Source organism: Ammospiza nelsoni, chromosome 12, assembly GCF_027579445.1.
Source record: "Ammospiza nelsoni isolate bAmmNel1 chromosome 12, bAmmNel1.pri, whole genome shotgun sequence".
NCBI lineage: Eukaryota > Metazoa > Chordata > Aves > Passeriformes > Passerellidae > Ammospiza > Ammospiza nelsoni.
Window position 1 is genome coordinate 7,489,213 of NC_080644.1, and position 19,554 is coordinate 7,508,766.

General features: G+C 49.6%; 1 protein-coding gene across 2 annotated transcripts; it reads left to right on the plus strand.

Annotated features, from left to right (window-relative positions):
* The first annotated feature begins 156 nt into the window (after positions 1-156).
* TM9SF4 (transmembrane 9 superfamily member 4) lies at positions 157-16,135 on the plus strand. Of its 2 annotated transcripts, none has more exons than XM_059480800.1 (18): positions 157-246; positions 5,223-5,336; positions 6,801-6,900; positions 7,246-7,414; positions 7,504-7,633; positions 7,978-8,101; positions 8,907-9,025; positions 9,138-9,249; positions 9,666-9,736; positions 10,162-10,294; positions 10,795-10,876; positions 10,967-11,042; positions 11,368-11,451; positions 11,630-11,805; positions 12,081-12,144; positions 12,665-12,784; positions 13,231-13,320; positions 14,118-16,135. In XM_059480800.1, the coding sequence occupies exons 1-18, from the start codon at positions 157-159 to the stop codon at positions 14,265-14,267; spliced, it is 2,004 nt and encodes a 667-aa protein (XP_059336783.1). In that variant the 3' UTR covers positions 14,268-16,135. The 2 variants fall into 2 exon arrangements, with proteins under 2 accessions (XP_059336783.1, XP_059336784.1); XM_059480801.1 differs by lacking the exon at positions 157-246 and adding an exon at positions 1,445-1,465.
* Positions 16,136-19,554: the final 3,419 nt, after the last annotated feature.

Sequence of the window (19,554 nt, forward strand, 5' to 3'; positions counted from 1 at the left end):
TCGCGGGGCCGGAGACCCGCTGGGGACGGGAGCGGAGACCCCCGCCCCGGCTCTCCCGGCAGGAGGGCTGTGCCGATCCGGGGCTGCGCTGGGCCCGGCCCCGGTAGCGCGGAGCGCCGCCGCCCGGCGCGGTCCTGCGCGGCCGCCGCGGTCGCCATGGCGATCGGCCCCGCAGCCAACCGCGCGCCGCTTCCGGTGACGGCAGCGCCGACACGTGGATCCAAGATGGCGGCGTCGGCGGCGATGGTGAGTGCGGCGGGGCCCGGCCCGGCCCCGCGTCCCGCCCGCTCTGCCCGGCCCGGCCCGGCGGCGCTCCCGGCGCAGGGCTCGCCTCGGGGGCTGCGGCCGGATCTGCACCGCGCTGGGAGGGATGCGGGCCCGGCCCCTGGACGGAGGAGGCTCCCCGGTCCCGGCCGGGGCCTGGCAGCTGCCCCGCGTCTCCCGGCGGTGTCACCTGTGGAGGGCAGGGCTGGGGCCGCCGCTCGGTGCCCAGGGCAGCCCGGCGGGCTCCTGTCCCGCCTGCCCCGCGCTCCCTCGGCGGCAGAGTTGGCTCCTTTGTGCGGTTCGCGTCGGTGTCGGGGCAGGAGGAGCCGGGCGGGTTGCAGGGAGCACCGGCACATCCTCTGCTCTCCCTTCCGAGCTGCCAGCCTGGGCCCGCCGCTGATGCCAGCACCGAGCCGGTTGCTCTGTTTGCTCTGTGGTTTCACAAATGCTTGGTGGTGGTTATCGGGTCCGGGTTTGAGCAGCTGCTTCGCTTCCCGCGTCTCAGCATCCCTGTTATTACTATTGAATTATTCCTTGAATCCTCAGAGAACTGAAGGTGTTCCCGGGGAGCATCAGTGCCACCTCGCAGAGCAGAAAACGAGCTGCTGAGACATTTGTTATCTGCCTTGAAGTCTTGTAGAAGTCAAACGGATTTCCTCCTTGCTTTCATAGAGGGTATTTTAGTGGCAGGACAATGCAGGAATAGCGGTGTGGATAAATGATGTGTGCTGATACAAAGGTCGCTGCTGGCTGGGCTGTGAGGTGACTTATGGAGAGACTGGGAGAGCCAAGGTTTCCCTTTCATTTGCTTTCAGCATCTTTATACCCTGCTGGCTTTCCCCCAGGCACGGGGGAGGGAGTGCTCAGCTGGCTCTGAGAGCTGGGGATGGTCCTACTGGGAATTTCCTCGTGGCTCTCTGTTGTGTGAAGGGCAGAGGAGGCTGCCAGCAGCTCTCCTGGTGTCAAAGGAGCTCTGAAGTCAATGTGAATGCAGCACTTGTCTCCTTCTGAAGGGCTCTGGTGGCTCCTCCAGTGCAGGGTGAGCAGGGCAGGGATGTAATAAAGATGTGCTTATCCAAACAGGTGTCAGGATCATCCAAGGAGGCAGCCCATGGAAAAGGGGATGAGGGTCAGGGTGCCTTTAGCACTGTTCTGTCCTGCTAATGTGCCTGAGGGCAGAATGAAGGTTACATTCTGCAAGGTGAGGGAGCTTGTTGGGTTTTTTTGCTCCCACAGAGTAGTGAGTTGTGGCTTTCCTCCCGTTCTGTGACCATTTAAAAAATGTTTCAGTAAGTGGAATGGGAGAGCTGTGTGAATCCATTTGGACAAATGGCTCTGCACAGGTGGTTTTCCCTGTTTTTCTTCAAAGCTGTCTTTGAAAATTAACAATTCTTGATTATGGCTCTTTGATGTCCCTCTTGCCTTTCTCTGCCAAAAAGAGATGGGACAATTCATGATATCCATCACTGTCACTTCCTCATTCCTTTTTGTGTCTTTGAAAAATCCTGTGTTCTGTTCTTCAGTTCCTATGTGGATTGTGAAACTCCTAAGACCTAAACCAACCCTGGTACAGCACTGGCGCATTTCTGATGGTTGAATTTGCTGCTGTTTGAGAGTTTCTTCAAGTTGTTGGCAGTAACCTGGGCAGGGATGTCCTGGGTGCACATGGCCAGGCCATGGACCCTCTGGAGCAGCTGGAGCTGTTGCAGAGTGCCCCAGGGAGCAGCTGCTGTTTCCCCTTTCCCTTAAATAAATGTCAGACTCTGGCAGTGGTGGCTGGAGGGACCACAAGTCCTAGGGAGGGACAAGTGTGGTAATAACTGGATATTTTAGGGCCTCTTCATGCTGGGTCAGACTGGGGTTTGGAGAACAAATCCTCTGTTTTGGCAGCATGGTTTGTGAGCCTTCTGTGAATTCACAGAAAGTGGCAATGTTGTTTTTAGTCTTTCTGAATGGGATAAACCTGGAGTTGTCTGCAAACCCCAAGACTGGTGATAATTATCCAGGAGGGTCTTTTTGGAGAGGTTTTGTGTGTGAACTTGTGATCTGAGGGACAGGAATGGTGATTGTGCTCCTGCAGTTACTTCTTTTATTGAGATCATATTCTCCTAAGGGTGTCCCTGCATGTCTGCCTATGGGAAAACAATCAGGCTTAGGCAATCTGAACTATTTTTGCCTACTTGCAGCTGGGTTTTTCTCAGTCTGGGGTTGTGCATATTTGTTGTGCTACTTGTTGCACCATAACATGATTTCCTGGCACTTCAGATGCAAGATTATCATTGGAGGGGGTTTTTGCATGTTTTTGAAATGTAAATGGAAAAGGCTGTGAAGCTGTGTGTCCTGTTTGCTGGGAGTCTGCCAGGGCTCTGTGACTGAACCAAAGCAGAGCTCCCTGCTGGAAGTTCTGACCTGGCACAGGGGAGAACTCAGCTTGCAGGAATCCCCTGTGTGATACAATCACCTGGCCAGGCCCATGAGTCACACAGATGCTTTGGGGGGTGTCCATGTTGACATTTCTAAGCTGCTGCCTTTGTTTGGAGAGGATGAGGCACATTTGTCAGTACAAGCACAAAGGTCCTGGTGAGTAAGGCCCTGGCTTCAGCCTCCCTGTGCTCTGCCAGCTCAGGAGCCTGCACTGGGCATTTCCTTCATATTTCACTCCCAAAGCTTTCCCCACCTGTTGCATAGCAGCTTTCTCTTTTCTTGCTACCAACTGTTCTTTCCTGGCAAGGCTTTAGAGTCACCCTCTTGTCTTTCCTGTTGCTGCCTGAGTCATCATCATCTGTATGCAAAGACAGCCTGATTTCTGCCAAAATTGTCATCAAAAATTTCATCTCCTGCATGCTCATGTGTCTTCTGAGTGGCTGCCAAAGTCCTGTCCTGGTCTTTTCACCTCCCAGCCTGCTGGGGCAGGGGTGGCAGTGGTGTGGTTCTGGTTTTGGAGTAACACTGTGTAGGTCTGTCACTTCAGTGACAAATGAGAAAAGGGCTGCAGGTTGCTGGAGTGCAGTGTGGGACAAGAGTGCAGATTCCTTCCACTGCTTCCCCTGTGCAGGAGACATTTTCCTACTCTGTGGAGAGCCACTGAGCTCTCCTTTAAAGATTGGAAAGGCAAAATTTAGTGAAGCACAGAGAATAATCCCCATGTTACCTGAAGGCAGATCAGTATTGAATGTCAGGCAGCTTTAACAAGAGTGTTTCCAAGCTGGGGCTTTATGCCTGCTCCAAGTGTATTTGGCTGTGCTTAGAATAGATCTGAAAATCCCCTTTGTAAGCAAAAAAGATCAGAGAATCACAGCGTGGTTTGGGCTGGCAGGGTCCTTAAAACTCATTTTGTTCCATTGACAGGGAAACCTTCCACTATCCCAGGCTGCTCCAAACTCCATCCAGCCTGGTCTTGAGCAATTCCAGGGATGGGGCAGCCACAGCTTCTCTGAGCAGTCTGTGCCAATGCCTCACCACCGTCACAAGGAAGAATTTCTTCCTGATATCCCTACTCTGTCAGTTTAAAGCTGTTCCCTCTTGTCCTGTACTCCATGGTTTGTAGTCTCTCTCAATTTTTCTTGTAGGCTCCCTTCAGGTACTGGAAGCCCACATGTATCTGATGATTCAGTATTCATATTTTCTGTAGGTGCCTAGCATTTGCATCTTAAATTTTAGACTTTCAACCCCCTGACCCTTCTGCCTTTTTTTTTTTTAATCCTGCTCAATTTCATTAATTCTGGATGCTCTGGTTTGCCCTTACAGGTGTCTGGGCCCAGGTACTTTCCTTGCCTTAGAATGAGACAGGAGGAAGGTGATGAAGAAGAAGGGGTGTGGGGGCAATAAACACAGATTTTTTTTATTTTATTTTTTTCCCCCAACCTGAGGAAAGATCCCCATGACAGAGCTGCTGTTTGTCACACCTGGCCTGTGGAGTGTTCCCTCTGGTGCTGTCAGACAGACTGACAGCGCTGAGGAGGCACAGGGACAGTGGGGATTTGGTTTCTTACATCTACAGCATTAGCTCAAGAGTTATCCCAAACCAAACAAGGTTTTGTTGGTTTTCCAGTAGTGCCATACCACTGGGAGTTCAGGAGAAGAGCCTGAAGCCAGTAGTGCTGTGAGATTATAGCAGGGCTGATGTCCTAATCCAGGCAAGCTGCTGCTGGCTAATACTCTTTAAAGCTCGATTTTCATTTCACAGCCTTCCTGCCCATGCTCAGCTGGGTTACCTGAGGTAATGGGAGGGGCTGAGGAGGCAGCAAGGTGTGTTAAATAAAGGGTTTGCTGTGGCTGTGGTAGGATCTGGGTTCTCCTGGAGCCCCTATAGAGTTGATTGAACCTTCCAGCCTGACTTGTCACCCTGCTCGCTAAAAAAGGATGAAAAAGTGATGTGCCATGTTACTGAGCTGTGCTGTGGCCTGGAGGGGTGAGGAAAGCAGAGTGGTGATGCAGCAGGAGGGAGTGGTGATGTGACTGTCCCTTTGGTGCAGTTACTGGTGTCACATCACAGTAACTGCTCCTCTGCAGGTAGTGGCCTGTGGGCAGCCATCTGTACTCAGCTCCAGGGCAGCTGCTGCTGTGCAGAGCTGACACACACCCACAGCCAGGGCTACAGCCCTCTTCTCTGTTAATCCATGGAGTTTTCTAGCACAGGGAGCTCAGTGGGGGTGAGCAGAAAAGTGAAGTGATGGCCTGCTTGATGCCCCATGGTGCAGATAAAAATGGCATTTTTCTTATGGTTGAGCAAAGCCAAGGTTTTCCTGATTGCACATGAAGAGGCAGAAACATGCTGAGTGGAAAGTGACGTGATGAGAGTCACAAAACAAAGCCAAGAACAGCTTTTGTGAATTTCATTTCTGTTTAATCACCTGACTGCACAGCCTTTCTAATGTCCGGGATGAACATTTCCAGTGTTGTTGCCCATCTCTAATGCTGTTTCTGTTGTATTTTACTGTTCCCTGTCCTTTTTGCAGGAAAGGCTGAGATGTGTGCTGGGCCTGCTGTTGTTGTTACACAGCACAGACTCGTTCTACGTACCCGGGGTGGCTCCCATCAACTTCCACCGCAATGACCCCGTAGAGATAAAGGTAGGACAAACTCAGTGCTGTGAGTCTGTTTGGTGTGGGGGTTTTTTGTCTTTTTCTTTTTTATACCATAGCAGCTAAAATGGGCTGCAAAGTTAAATTTGGGGATCCTGTTGCGCAAATTTTGTGTTCAGATGTGTTCTCTGCTTCACAGCGTTCGGGTCCCAACATGATTCCTGTTCTTGCCCCTGATCTCTTCTACCAAATTCCTTCAAGATTCCTTCTGTCAAATTCCTTCAAAGTCCTCAAGATGTTGCTCTGTTGGGGAAAAGGGTCCCTTTCTCACTGTGGCTTTGAAGTGAATTTAATTTCTCCAGCATTATACTGACTCTAAAAGTACTTATGCAGATTGTGCCTTGGGTGGAAGGTGAATGGTGGAATAAGGTCTGAATCAGACCTTCTCAATACCCAGTTTGCTCATGTTGTGCTTTCAGGGAAATTAATGAGAAGCTCTTCCCAGGTGGAGGTGTTTGTCCTTGGGCCTTGCAGATCTTTCTGCCCAGCCTTGCTGAGGGCTGTTCCTGTGCAGCATTGCTGGTACTCAGTGACAGAGCTGCTGCACCTATCCACGAGGAAGGCAGGCTTTGCTTTCAGACATCAGTGATTTATAGCCCATTTCATTTATTTTTCTAAAGCTGTGGCCTCTGTCTCAGCAAATGCAGCACCCTTGGGGCTGCTGAGGTTGGCTGCTCTCACGTGAAGCATGGCACAGTTTTCTCTTTGGCCACAGACTGCCAGACATAGGCTATTTTTAAGTAAATGAGACTTGCCTGTGGCTACAGTAAGCTTCCCAGAAGAAGAAGGTTTTGGAATAGCTGTTCTCAAAGGGATTTCAGGAGCTAAATGCTTCCTCAAGTGCTTAGGCAAGTCAGCGTGTTTGCCAGCACTTTTCCAATAAACAAGCTTGGCTGTGTTACAAAACACTTCTGTTTTTCTGAGCAACTGTGGTCTTGGCTGTTGTAGTATGTCTCTGCACTTCCCTGTACCCTGTGATTTGTGGAAACTCTCCAGGAATGTTTGTGGTTGGTCACCTTGTCTTCCCAGATTGATGGCTCTCTGGCTTTCCTTGCAGAGATTAAAATTGCTGAACTCTCCATAGCACTGGAGGCCAGACCTCTAGGTCCAGTGGGATGTGAATTTTTGTTTGAGGAAATCTTGTATGAAATGTGATTCTTGAATCTCTTTTGAGGTCTTTGTTGTTTCTTAGGACTCCACTGAGACATAAATTTGTGAAACCACCATGTTTTGTTCTTTGAGTGTTTCTCTGTGAATGAATTGCTACTGGAAGTCTCTCAGGAACATCTGTCTTTGTTACTATTTTTAATAATAGTAGTAGTAGTAGTATCTTCTGGAAGTGAGCTTTATGGAAGGTGTTTTGAAGTAAGCATCAGCTTCTAGATGATGCTGAGAGGACAGGAAATTATCTGAAGTTTTTTCCTGGGGATAATCCTTCCATTCCTCCTGCAGGCTGTGAAGCTGACGAGCTCCCGGACCCAGCTGCCCTATGAGTACTACTCACTGCCCTTCTGCCAGCCCAGCAAGATCACCTACAAGGCTGAGAACCTCGGTGTGTACCTGTCAGACTGTGTGTAGGGGGGTGTTTACAGGGGTAAATGCAATTGCAAGTGTCCCTTCTGCTGAGCTGAGAGAAGCTTCTTCCTCTGATTCACTGTGTGCTGGCTGTCTGCAAACAGCAGTGTCCATGTGCTGGACACTGGAAATGCCTGTCCTGATGAAGAGCTGTAACCTGATCCATAAGCAGGCCTTGATACTTCCAACAAAGTAGCTGTACTGACTTGCAATCTTATCCTTGCACCTGGGCTAGCAAAGGAGCTTCCTGTGGTCCCTGCAGCAGGATCAGCAGCAGGAAGCCTGTCAGTCTCCAACCCTGCCCGTGTTTTCCCTTTTCCAGGTGAGGTTCTTCGAGGGGACCGAATTGTAAATACGCCTTTCCAGGTTTCCATGAATGTGGAGAAGAAATGTGAAGTTCTGTGCAACTTTCCCAACAAGCCAGTGACTCTGACAGTGGAGCAGAGCAAGCTCATCGCCGAGCGCATCAGGGAGGATTACTACGTCCACCTGTGAGTCACTGAGGCATGGGTTTGTGTTAGGGGGATTTGGTGCTGTGGACAAATTTGTTCTGAAATCTGTTCAAATTTCATCTTTTCAGCATTGCTGATAACCTCCCTGTGGCAACACGGCTGGAGTTTTATTCCAATCGTGAGGAAGAGGAGAAGAAGAAGGAGAAGGATGTGCAGTTCGAGCATGGATACAGGCTTGGCTTTATGGATGGTAACAAGGTAGAGAACTGAGGTGCTGTGTGGGGGTGCCTGGAGGAGATCTGGGTGTCTGTTAGAGGTCCGCCAGAGAGTATCAGAATTGGGAATGCAAAAGGTTTTATTAATAGTGGAAATATGAGAGAAGGGTCTCTTGTGGGAAGGTGGGAAAGGCAGGAGTCCTTGCTTTTGTTCACCGTGTAACTTTGGACAGGCTCATGCAGTGGCTTCCCCTCAGCAGAGCAAAGGCACTGTGCCCCCAAGACTGAGTTTTCCCTCACTGAAGATGTTTTCTGCAGTTGTTACTTCTCAGCTTTGCTTCTTCCTCCCACAGGGTGCTGATGTTTTATTTTATGTCACTGTTTCAGTTCTACCTGCACAACCACCTCTCCTTCATCCTTTACTACCACAGAGAGGATGTGGAAGAGAGCCAGGAGCACACCTACAGGGTGGTGCGCTTTGAGGTGATTCCCCAAAGCATTAAACTGGAAGGTAAGAGACCCTTGAGGAGGGGAGCAAGAGGGAACAATCTCCTATATGGACAAAATGTATCAGAGTGCCAATTGTTGCTTAACAGGGCACAGAAATGAGTCTAAATTACAAGAATAATAAACCACTTTGTTATTAAGGAAGTACCAACAATAGAGACGTATCCATGAACTGCAATCCATGGAAAATCAATTCCTGTAAAAAGATCTGAATTTGAGGTTTTGGTGTTGGATTTTTTTGCACTGTGTCATCTGGTATGAGGCATGTCTGGCATTCTGGCTCTTGCTGTGGCACAGATCTCCCTGACTGGGACACTCTGTGCTGGTTCAGGGACACACAGGATGTTTGGAACTGTTCTGGGGAATTGAAATTTAAAAATAATGCTTAGGGGAAATAACTCCTACCTCAGTGAGCCCAGTGGAAAAGGGTGTCTAGAAGGGCAGTTGCTCATGATGTGGATCACCCCACACAGCTCCCTCTGGCAGGGCAGACACTGCTGCAGAGGTCTTGATTCTCACCATGTCATGTGGAATAGAGGATTTGTTCATGGTCTAGATCCTTGGCTTCAGAACCTCTGGCTTTTATCCTTCCAGTTAAGGAGAGCCCTGTGCATAGCTTTCCTGAAAGCTTGTTAATGGTGCTCCACTGCTGGTCAGGAGAGTAGTTTTGCAAACTGCAGAGCAGGTGAGCAAGGAGCGAGTGCTTCCCCACCTGGAATTACTGCAACCCAGTGCCCTCAGGGTGATGCTCAGTGGGAGAGGTGGTGCCTGAGGGAAGGGCTCACTGTGTGCTCTGCTTTCCTTCACAGACTTGAAGGCTGATGAGAAGAGCATGTGCACCCTGCCTGAAGCCACGGGCTCTGCCCCTCAGGAAATAGATCCTACTAAAGAGAACCAGTTGCTCTTCACCTACTCTGTGCACTGGGAGGTGAGGCACTACTGGGGAGCTGGCTGGCAGTGATGCTCCAAGTGTCTGTCACTGGAGTTGTAGAAGACATTGGGAGTGTGCTGGTGTGAGAAGAACTCTCCTGTTCTTTCAGGAAAGTGACATTAAGTGGGCTTCCCGCTGGGACACGTACCTGACCATGAGTGACGTGCAGATCCACTGGTTCTCTATCATTAACTCGGTTGTGGTCGTCTTTTTCCTTTCAGGTGAGTGGGTGTGTGGGGAGAGGGAAGCTTTACCATTATCTGCAGGGAATTTTCTTTAAGCCTTAGCTGCAGATGGCTCAAGGAGCATGTGGCAATATCTGAACCTGGTCAGAAGGAGCAGGAACCAATTTAAAGCCTCCCAGTTCAAACAGTGTCCTGTGGGGTCAGGCATTTACCAGCCTTTCTCATACTGGGGTCATTGACGGAGCAAAAAAACCCACAAGAAAGCCACAATGCCCCATTTCTGCTGGAATACTGCCTTCCCTGCTCCTTGGGGTTTTGTGTCTGTCTTTGCTGATGACTCAAGACCTCCTCTCCCAGCCAGAACAGTGTTGGTGGGAGCCATGTAGCTGCACAGCTTGAGAGCAGCACAGCCCTGTGGGAGCCTCTGAGCTGAGCTCTGTGCTTGTTTTCAGGGATTCTCAGCATGATCATCATCCGGACTCTGCGGAAGGACATTGCCAACTACAACAAAGAGGATGACATTGTATGTATTTGTTCCTTGGGCTGGGATTGGAGGGAGGGAAGCACAGGCCAGGAGGGATCCAGTGTGCAGACTTGGCTGTATTGTCTCTTCCCTTGCCCCTGTTTTCCTTTGAGCCTTGGCCATGGGATGGGCAGTTGTGTTGTGCTGTCACACACCTTTTTCTGCCTGAACAGTCATATACTAGTTAGGATGTCTTCAGACCTAAGGAGTGACTGCAGACAGCTCTGTAAAGTGTGTCCTGGCACTGACAATTCAGGTCTCAGCTGTTTTTAGCCCAAGAGGAAAGAAGTTTCTTGGCTAGAGTGGTAAAATTCTGTAGAAAAACTGGATCCAGGAAAGTTAACCTCTTAGGCTGCTGTGGTAGGACCTTAATTTCCACTAGTGTATCACATCTAAATAACTTCCTTTTTCTGTTGTTGCTATAGGAAGATACAATGGAGGAATCTGGTTGGAAACTTGTGCATGGAGATGTCTTCAGGCCTCCACAGTATCCTATGATCCTCAGCTCTCTCCTGGGTTCTGGCATTCAGCTCTTCTGTATGATCCTGATTGTCATCTGTAAGTGGCACATGTTGCACAGGGTGGCTGTGACACGAATGATGCTCAAGGATGTTTGATTTCACCCTGTGCTCACTTTAGCTGGAATGAGGCCCATGAAGCAGCTTCCTGTTGCCATCAGCCTGGGCAGATACTGAACTGCTGGATGACATTGCCCAGCTGAAGGCAGCTTTGTGTGATTTTATTTCCTTTGCCAGGCTGTGAGCCCTAGCTGATAGTGGACTGGGGGACTTCTGCACAGGTGTGCCTTGCCTGCTGAGCTGCACCTGCTCCCATCCCTGGGGAAGCTGGGGCTGAAGCATGGTCTGTAGCTGAAATCAAAGCTGTGCCTTCCTCTCTGGCCGGTGCTGGAGGCTCTGGATACATTATGCTGTGAAGGAAATCAGGCTGTGCAGGCATTGCAGGCAGCTGTGGGCTGCAGATGGGACAGGCCCCTGTCCTTGAGCTGCTGCAGCACATGTCCCTCAGAGCTGCTGTTCCTTGTCCTGTTCCCTCTGCAGTTGTGGCTATGCTGGGGATGCTGTCGCCTTCGAGCCGGGGCGCGCTGATGACAACTGCCTGCTTCCTCTTCATGTTCATGGGGTAGGTGCCTCCACAGCTTCCCCCTGTGCTGTCCTGCCTTCCCCCAGCTACAGCAGCTCATTTTCATTGATTTGGCTTGTTTCTGTGCAGGGTTTTTGGTGGATTCTTTGCTGGCCGCTTATACCGGACTCTGAAGGGCCATCGATGGAAGAAGGGAGCCTTTTGTGTGAGTCTTGGACATTCTGTGCTGTTTATCCTGGTTTGCTGATGGCAGAATCTTTGGATAAACTCCACATGTTTGTGGTAGCTGGACACAGTTTGGCTGAGGTGCACATTTGCTGTGGGTTGAGTTCTTGTAGCTGTACAGAAAAGGCACCACCAGAGCAAAGAGGATTGTCCAAGATCCTCCCCACAGCCCAGCTCTGTGTCCTTTTCCTGTAACAAAAGGGACACTTCTCCACAAGTGCCTTGTCTCAGTGATGGACTCATTCCATAGGAACATCTGGCTGAGGAATCAGGTGCTTTCTCTTATGCTGTGGTTCCTCTTGCAGACAGCGACGCTGTACCCGGGCGTTGTCTTTGGCATCTGCTTTGTCCTCAACTGCTTCATCTGGGGGAAACACTCCTCTGGTGCGGTAGGTGCCACCCTCAGCCTGGGGCCTGCTGGGTGGGACAGGGTCACTGGGCTGAGAGGGACCCACTTGGCTTCCCAGACCTTTCCAAGTGGGTGACAAGTTGGCTTGGCCAATGACTTCAGTCCCCAGGGCAGGAGATCTGTCAGCCTCACTTCTGTGGCTCTTGGTGTGATTCCAGGTGCCTTTCCCTACCATGGTGGCCTTGCTGTGCATGTGGTTTGGGATCTCCTTGCCCTTGGTCTACCTGGGTTACTACTTTGGATTTCGCAAGCAGCCCTATGACAATCCTGTACGGACAAATCAGATTCCCAGGCAGATCCCGGAGCAGAGGTGGTATATGAACAAATTTGTGGGGTGAGTGATCAGTGTCTGGGAAATATGGTGAGTTAAATCCCCTCCCCTTGGTCCCCTTGGGTTGCTGAGGGTCACCTGCTGCTCTCTGGACATGGACAGATGGCAGATTGGGTTCCTTGAGACGACATTGATAATTTGGATGTGGTATGAGGGGTACTTAGCAGTGGGAGCAGCTGTGCCATTGCCTGTGAAATTTAGTAATCTGGAAATGTAGAGCCTTTGCTTGGACTGTGCTGTGTGTTTACAAGGAATTTTTAATTGTTTCTGCTCTGTAGGATCCTCATGGCTGGTATTCTGCCTTTTGGAGCCATGTTCATTGAGCTGTTCTTCATTTTCAGTGTAAGCATTTAACCCACTGTCTTCCTCAATGGGATTCTTTTCATGCCAAAGCTTTTGAAAGGGAGGGGCCTTGCACTGGAGCAGTCTCCTGTTCCTGTGTTCTCTGAAGGGGTGGCTGGTCTCTTCCAGGCCATTCAGTAGTTCCCAGGGAGAGCTATGGGACTCTCCTGGTGACTTGGTGGTAAAGAGAAAATTTACTGTAACATTACATCAAGGAGGAGTCCTGGTCTTGAGACAGTCACTGTTCTGCTGCTACCCATTTTTCACCTTGTATGGATGGGGAAGAATTTGCTTGGGAGATGTAGGGGAATGAACAAGATATCTCAGAGGTCCTTGTGCCCCTTTTGGCAACCTGAATCGTCTAAAGTGACGTTGTGAAATGCATTAGATCTGTGGTTCCATCTAGGTGAGGCTGAGGGGGCTCCTCATTTTCCCCTGTCTGGCTGCCAGGAGTGAGTCCCATGTTCAATGATTGATGACAGTAACATGGAAATCAATTCCTGCTGTGTGTTTATTTCAGGCAATCTGGGAGAACCAGTTCTATTACCTTTTTGGCTTCCTCTTCCTGGTGTTTATCATTCTGGTGGTATCCTGCTCCCAGATCAGCATTGTCATGGTGTATTTCCAGCTCTGTGCTGAGGTGAGATTTCCATGTTTGTAATTTGGATAGCAGAAGGTGCTCTGCTCCTGGAAAAGCACAGATCACATTATTGCTGCTGCTCAGCAAAGATCAGTGTGGCCCAGCTTCACAGGTGTGATTATCTCTGCACTGTAAAGGGAGTTAAAGCTCCTTGGTTATCTGTTAGGCTGAGAACTGTGGTTCCATACCAGGAGTTTTGCTGGGCACAGAGTGTTTTGAGCTGTTCCCAAACTGTTCCATTCCCCCCACATACAAAACAAAATGCAGGACCAAAGGTGAGCCATGTCCTTGGGCAGCAGGTGCTTTGAACAGAAAAAGTTCACCAGTCCCACATTGTGGATTTCCTTTGAAGATGGGTGGTGTTCTCCCTGTCACAGCTTCCCTGAGGCAGTGCCTGGGGAGAAGAAAGTCCTGGGGGGGGATAATGAGGCTCTTTATCCTGTCAGGATTACCGCTGGTGGTGGAGAACCTTCCTGGTGTCTGGAGGATCTGCCTTCTACGTGCTCATCTATGCTGTCTTCTACTTTGTGAACAAGGTATTCCTCTGGGTGGAAGTGCCACGTTTTTGGGGTGACTGTGGGATTTGGGAAAGGAAACAGTGGGCCTGCTGAGGGCCAATCTGCCCATGCCAGCCCAAGGCAGTGCTCACAGCCCTTCCAGACAGGAGAGGAGGGTGTAGGTGCCCCAGGACTGTTGAAGTGAGGGGGAGAACGACCATCCTATAATGCATCGAACTCCAAATTTATTGATCGATCAGTCACTTTAAATAACAGTGTTAATTAACTTCATGCATATTCCAAAATCCAGGTTTACGATAGGCTAACAGAGAAAACTCTAACCACTCCTTTTGTTTTACAATACTGTTGATTGTTTACATCAAACAAAATCAGTGTTCTCACTGTGATACGAACGGTTCTCAAAACTTCCATAACTGTTCCCAGGGTGCCATCTTTTCCCAGAGAGGATGTTACCTTTGTTATGGGAAGACTGCCTGAGAACTTTATTGTTTATGCAAGGATGCCTGAGAGAGACTAATTGTTTATAGAAGTCAGGCTGGGAACTGCTTTGAAACTGCTTCACAGCTACCTGTTACTTTTCTCTCAGTTGCATGGCTTCGTGGCCTTTTTCCTCAAGCCATGCCTGAACTAAACTCTCCACACAGGACTTGCACAGAGCAGCATTCCCTGACCCCACCTCATAGGGAATCTCCCTTCAGCTGGACAAAAATGAAAATTTTCCTCCCTTTGCCAGCGCTCTCCTTGCAGAGGGCACTGGTTGGTTTGTCATCTGTGTGCGTTATTTCGCTGACTTTTTTCATCCTCTTCTCTTTCAGCTGGATATTGTTGAGTTCATTCCCTCCTTACTGTACTTTGGCTACACTGCCCTCATGGTCCTGTCCTTCTGGCTCCTGACGGGCACCATTGGCTTCTACGCAGCCTACATGTTTGTGAGGAAGATCTATGCCGCCGTGAAAATCGACTGAAGCTGGAGCCCCCAGCAGGAATCAGACACCTCTGAACACGTGTCCTCCCAGGAGGGACAGGGACATCTTCTCCCAGCTCTTTTTAAGGAAACAAAAAATCCAGTGGGAGAGTCACAAGAGAAATAATTAACTCCTCGATTTGGAATGTAACTTTGGCACAGTGTACATGGATTCTGGGCTACTTCTGCGGGGAAAAGGGGTCTGTAGATACCTTACATTTTAACTTTATTATCCTGTTCCATATTTGAGGGAGTTTTTTAGCAGAGAAATGTCCCTCTGTATAAGTAAACCCCCTTTTTGCTAATCCATCCTTTTTTTTATGTTGATGATGAACGGATTTGAGACAGCAGTGGAAACACTTGTGAAAACGTTTTCTTCCAGCCCCTGGGGTGCTCTAGGATTCAGGGAGACTCTTCAGACAAGTATCAGACTGGGTTTTTCTCCTGCCTTCGTGTCTGCACAGAAGAGGGAGCTTGACTATGGCAGAACAAGCGGAGCCTCAAGGCTCACCCAGCTGGAGCCTGGCGCGCTCCGATCGCCGAAGTCCCGGCTTTGGCTCGTTTACAATTTGCTGGAGGTGCCATTCCGAGCCTGGGAAGTGCAATTTCACCCTGAGAGAGCTTGAGCAACCTTCAGCACCGCTGCTCCCTCCAGCCTCGGACAGCACAGGCCGTGTGGGAGGGTGGGATTGCCTCTCCTGCAGAAGGCAGGACAAAAGGTCCTGGTGGAAGTGACGTGGTTGTGCTATATACAGGACTGGAAGGATGTGTGAGGTAATTACCAGAGTTTGTTCTGTCAATAGCTCTGCTCTGGATGAGTGAGGAATCAGGGCAGGCTCCTTCCTGGGAATGCCACTGGGATCCTGAAGAGCCTGCAGGGATGGCTCTGGTGCCGTGGTGTTAGTGCCAAGTGATCTGAGGCAGTGTTGGGCCCGAGCTGCCCAAGGGCAGTGCAGGCCATGCTGAGGGGGCTGGCACAGGCAGGTGGCCCCGTGAGCTGTCCCATGGCTGGGAGTGGGGCTCTCTCGCTGGCCCTGTGCTCTGACTGCCCTTGCTGCTCTCTGCTCCTCCTCTGAAATTCTCTACCTCCAGGGAACAGGAAAAGTGTACACCCCATAGCTGTATTTTGTTCTTCTCCACAAAAAACAGAGCTCTTCTGGATAGCTGACACGGGCTCTTCTTTTCCCATGGCTTGATGCCTGAATCAGACCATGGGAAGCTCTTTTTAAAAGAGGTTAAAGTTGGGTTGTGGTTTGTTTTCTTTTGTTTTGGTCACTTCAGTGATGTTTATCAGTAAAAAGGTTCCATGTTGCAGTGAAGGCTCCCTCCATCCCCAGACTCACTGGATTCAGCCAGGACTACAGAGAAGAGGTTTTTTCTAGTGAGATCTATGAAAATTTTTCTTCTTGGAGTAAGGTCTTCCAATGACCAGCTGCCACAGGTCACATCATTCCAACCCAAAGCTGTCCAAAGCCCTCCTTGATCCCAGGGAGGGCTTTGGGGCCTTTTTAAACCCCAATTGCCATAAGTTTCCACCAGGTCCATGCAAGGGCCTGTGTCCCTTCCCATTGGCCCTGCCCTTCATGCCCAAATCTAATCAGCCAGGAATCATGGATGGAAAAAAGGAGGAGGGGATGTGTGAGCCAACTGTGCTGTGGAATCCTGTGTCAGTTCTGATTTGAGGTCCCTCTCTGAGATTTTTGTTGATTTTTATTTCTTTTTTTCTTCTGCCCCTGCCCCAGTGGAGAGGCTCAGCCAGCATTGATTTCTCTCCCTTCCCTGAAGTGTTTTCTCTGTATTCTTTGTAATTTTTAATTAATGTATGTATTCTTTGTGTCCTATTGTAAATAAATCTGCCATTGTCCTGTCGTCCTGCTCTCTTGGGTTCTCCTAAGCCACTTCTGGAGAATTTCTTTTTGTAACATTTGGTCTGTCTGTGACGTGTGGCTTCAGCCAGAAGCAGAGCTTGGAATACTCTGGCTTTCTTTGTAATATTTTTCTCCTGGTAAACTAAGTTTCTCCCAGTGTGGCATGCCCTGAATGCTGCCATATATTGTGATTATGCCACCAGTTGTGGCATTTGGATCTGCTGCTGCTGTGCTGCTGGGTAAGATCACTTCAGCACCTCGTGTCTGGTGTGGGACATGTTGTTTGACGTGTGGCACTGAGGGGCAGAGTGGCAGAGCTGTTGGATGGCAGTGCTGGCTCTTCAGAGCAGCAGAGGGGAAGAGGACAGCTCACAAGGGAGTTTGAGGAGTGCTGGTGCTGCAGAAGCTGAGCCCTCAGCGTTGGCTTCCAGCTCCATTGGCTTCCCAGAGCTTGTGTGTTTCTGCTGGGGGGTGTGTGGCAGGAGATCACTGAGCTTCTGCTGGAGTGCTGGCTGAGGGAGGCAAAGTGAATTCCCTTTTTTTCCTGAGATGGTTTGCCCAACAGAGCAATGGATGTGATTCCCCCAGGTTACAGAGTCCAATGTTGGGGGCTGCTGAGTGTCTGTGAGTGAGACCAGAGCTGGCAAATACTTGAATCAAAACTCAGAAATCATCAGAATAATCCCTTCTCCCTTTAAAAAGGCAAAAGAAGCTTCAGCTCCAGCACCAGGACAATCCATGCTGAAGTTATTTCTCATTTTTGGCAGATGAGTGTATTCATGTTCTGTCACAGTCCCCAGTGCCAGGGGAAAGCTGCTGAGGAAAGGTCATGTTTTAATGGTGGCTGAATTAGGAATGAAAATTAGAACTGAAAACTAGATCATTCTTAGACAAGCACCTAACACTGATTGTGGCTGTCAGCTTTTAATCCATGTTCTGAAGGAGAATCCCAGGAGGGCCCTGTGTGCTTTGCCCTGTTTCATCTTCAAATGCTGCTGGTGCCTGCAGCCAGTTGTAGCTTAAGCTGAGGTTTGCTCCTGTTTCTCCTGCCTGTGGGGAGCAGAGCATGTTGGGGTTATTTGGGAGGGGCTGAATTTGTCTAAATGCTGCCACATGGGCTGGAAATTCTAGTGAAACCAAGGGACCAGAACTTTCTGTCTAACAAACATTATTCTCCTTGACAGGGGATAATGGTGTCTGCTGTGGCTGCCTCCCCAGTGGGTGCTGGGTTTTTCTTGTGGGTCTAATTCTTTGCTTGGCAGAAATTTAAAAACCTCTCTGGCTTCATGTAGGGAACTGTGTCTTTGACCTGCCTTATGATTCTATCCTGTCTTAATCCAACCAAAACTGAACTCCCCTCCATGAAGACACCTGGGGTAGATCCAAATGCTTTTAATAAACAACTTCATTATAAAAGATGCTTTCAATTTGAACTTCATTTTGCAAGAGCTAATTTTAGTGATGAACCATACATTTCCTAATGGCACTTAATTAGAATTTAAAAACCTTGTTTACAGCCCCCAAAACACTCCTTTAAAAGAGGTTATTCACTCTGTGTAAAAGTGCTAGAAAGTTTGTTTTTAGAAAACCAGTGGAACTGTAACAATGGGAAGTTTCTGGCTTTGGCAGCTGTAGCTGCAGGGAGGGAGGTCAGGCACGGGGCCTGGCCAGAACCAGCACAAGAAGGGACAGTGGGAAGGGAGGGACACTGTGGCTTTCCCCTGCCATGGCTGATCCCAAACCATTCACCTTCCAGTGGGATGTGTATAGGCTCCTCTGGGGGACAGCAGAGATCTCAGCAGTGCTGGGAGAGGGTTCTTGGCATGACTTGTGGCTGCAAAGGCCACTCTGTAGCTTTTCTTCCAGCAGCAGTTTTGGAGCTTGGCTGCTCCCAGGGGTTCCACAGGTTCTTCTTTGTCCTTCTTGTAGCCACCCCAGGTCTCAAGAGTACATCAGCTGACAGCTCTTCAATATTCATTCAAGGAAAACACTGGTTCAAATGTTACAAAACAGTCTTTCAAAAAATTGCTCCTAGATATCAGGAATCACTGAAATGGGAAAGCTCCACAAAGCATCAAGGCTGAGGTACTCAGCAGGGTGAGGAGATCTCAAACTCCTGAAAGGCTTCTAGCAGATGTCTTGGATGTGCTGTAGCATGCACCTGGTGTGGCACCCTGAAGTGGGTTCTGAGGGCTATGAGCCAAGCTTGTGTTCCCTTCTTGCAAGACAGTGACTACAGAGGGAGAAGGGCTGCAGGCAGGTCCCTGGCCTGTTCACCTGGACACTCAGCCAGCCTGGGCTGTCCCTGTCCTGCAGGCCCTGGAGCTGTCCCCAGTCCACTCAGTGCATTCCGTGCTAGAGCTGGTTATCCCCTTGCACAGTAGTTCAAAACAAAGACACAAAAGTGAGGAATGGTTGGTTTGTAACAAGACACTTAAATGTTGAGGATTCTTCCCCCTGCTGAAGAGCTGACCTATTTATAGTAATAAAAAAATTAATTCTGAATTCCCTGGTTATCTTTTGCAATGCTTTTAACTTCCCTTGTCAGTGTGTTCTGATCCAGAGGAGCTCCCTCTGTGTCATGTATGCTCCATTTCCATGCTGGCATTTAGGCACTATAGGGAAGGACCACACAGACCTGGCTTCAACCAAAGCACAGAGTGAGGAAAGTGCTTCAGGCTCCTCCTGCAGCCCACCTGTGCACATGGAAATTAAATGTACCTTGAACAGGAAAGCCAAGTTCATCTCTGTGGGTGTGTGAGAAGCAGAATGTGATCTGTTCTCTGGTCTCATTTCTGAGCTCCAGTTCTGGTTTTGCTCGACCTGTTTGCATGCCAGTGTGATTAGCGGTGTGTGGCCTGTGGGAAGATGTAGAGCTGGCTCCAGGCAGAGACTGCAGACTGTACCCCAGGAGAAAACTCCTTACCTGCAGCCACAAGAACAGCTGAAACGTGAAGGATTCCTGGGGGATCCCAGTTATTCAGTAGAAGGAAGCAAGTCCATCACTGGGAATGGCCAGAGGTGAGTCTGAGTGTGCATGGGTTGTGCAGCAGGGACAACAGAACCTGAGAGGTGGTGGGGAATAGGAACAGTGGTCCTGCAAATCTGGATCAGTTGTGATTGCATCTCCCTGGCAGCTTCCAGCTGCTTTCCAGGACAGGCTCAGCATGGCTGTGGCATGTTATGGTCAACAGGCATGGAAAGGGTGAGAGTGCCAGAGCTGGGGATTAGGGTGAAAACCTGGGCTTCAGCAGACCAGCAGACTAAACCAAACCACCTTCTCCTACTGCACAGGAGTCAGCCAGGAGGGGATTCACAGCTTCAGGTGGCAGCTCCCATCTCTAGGAACTGGGAAAAATACCAGAAGTTATGGAAAAGACGCAAATTTTGGATGAGGATGGAAAGCTGAAGTGGTTCTGT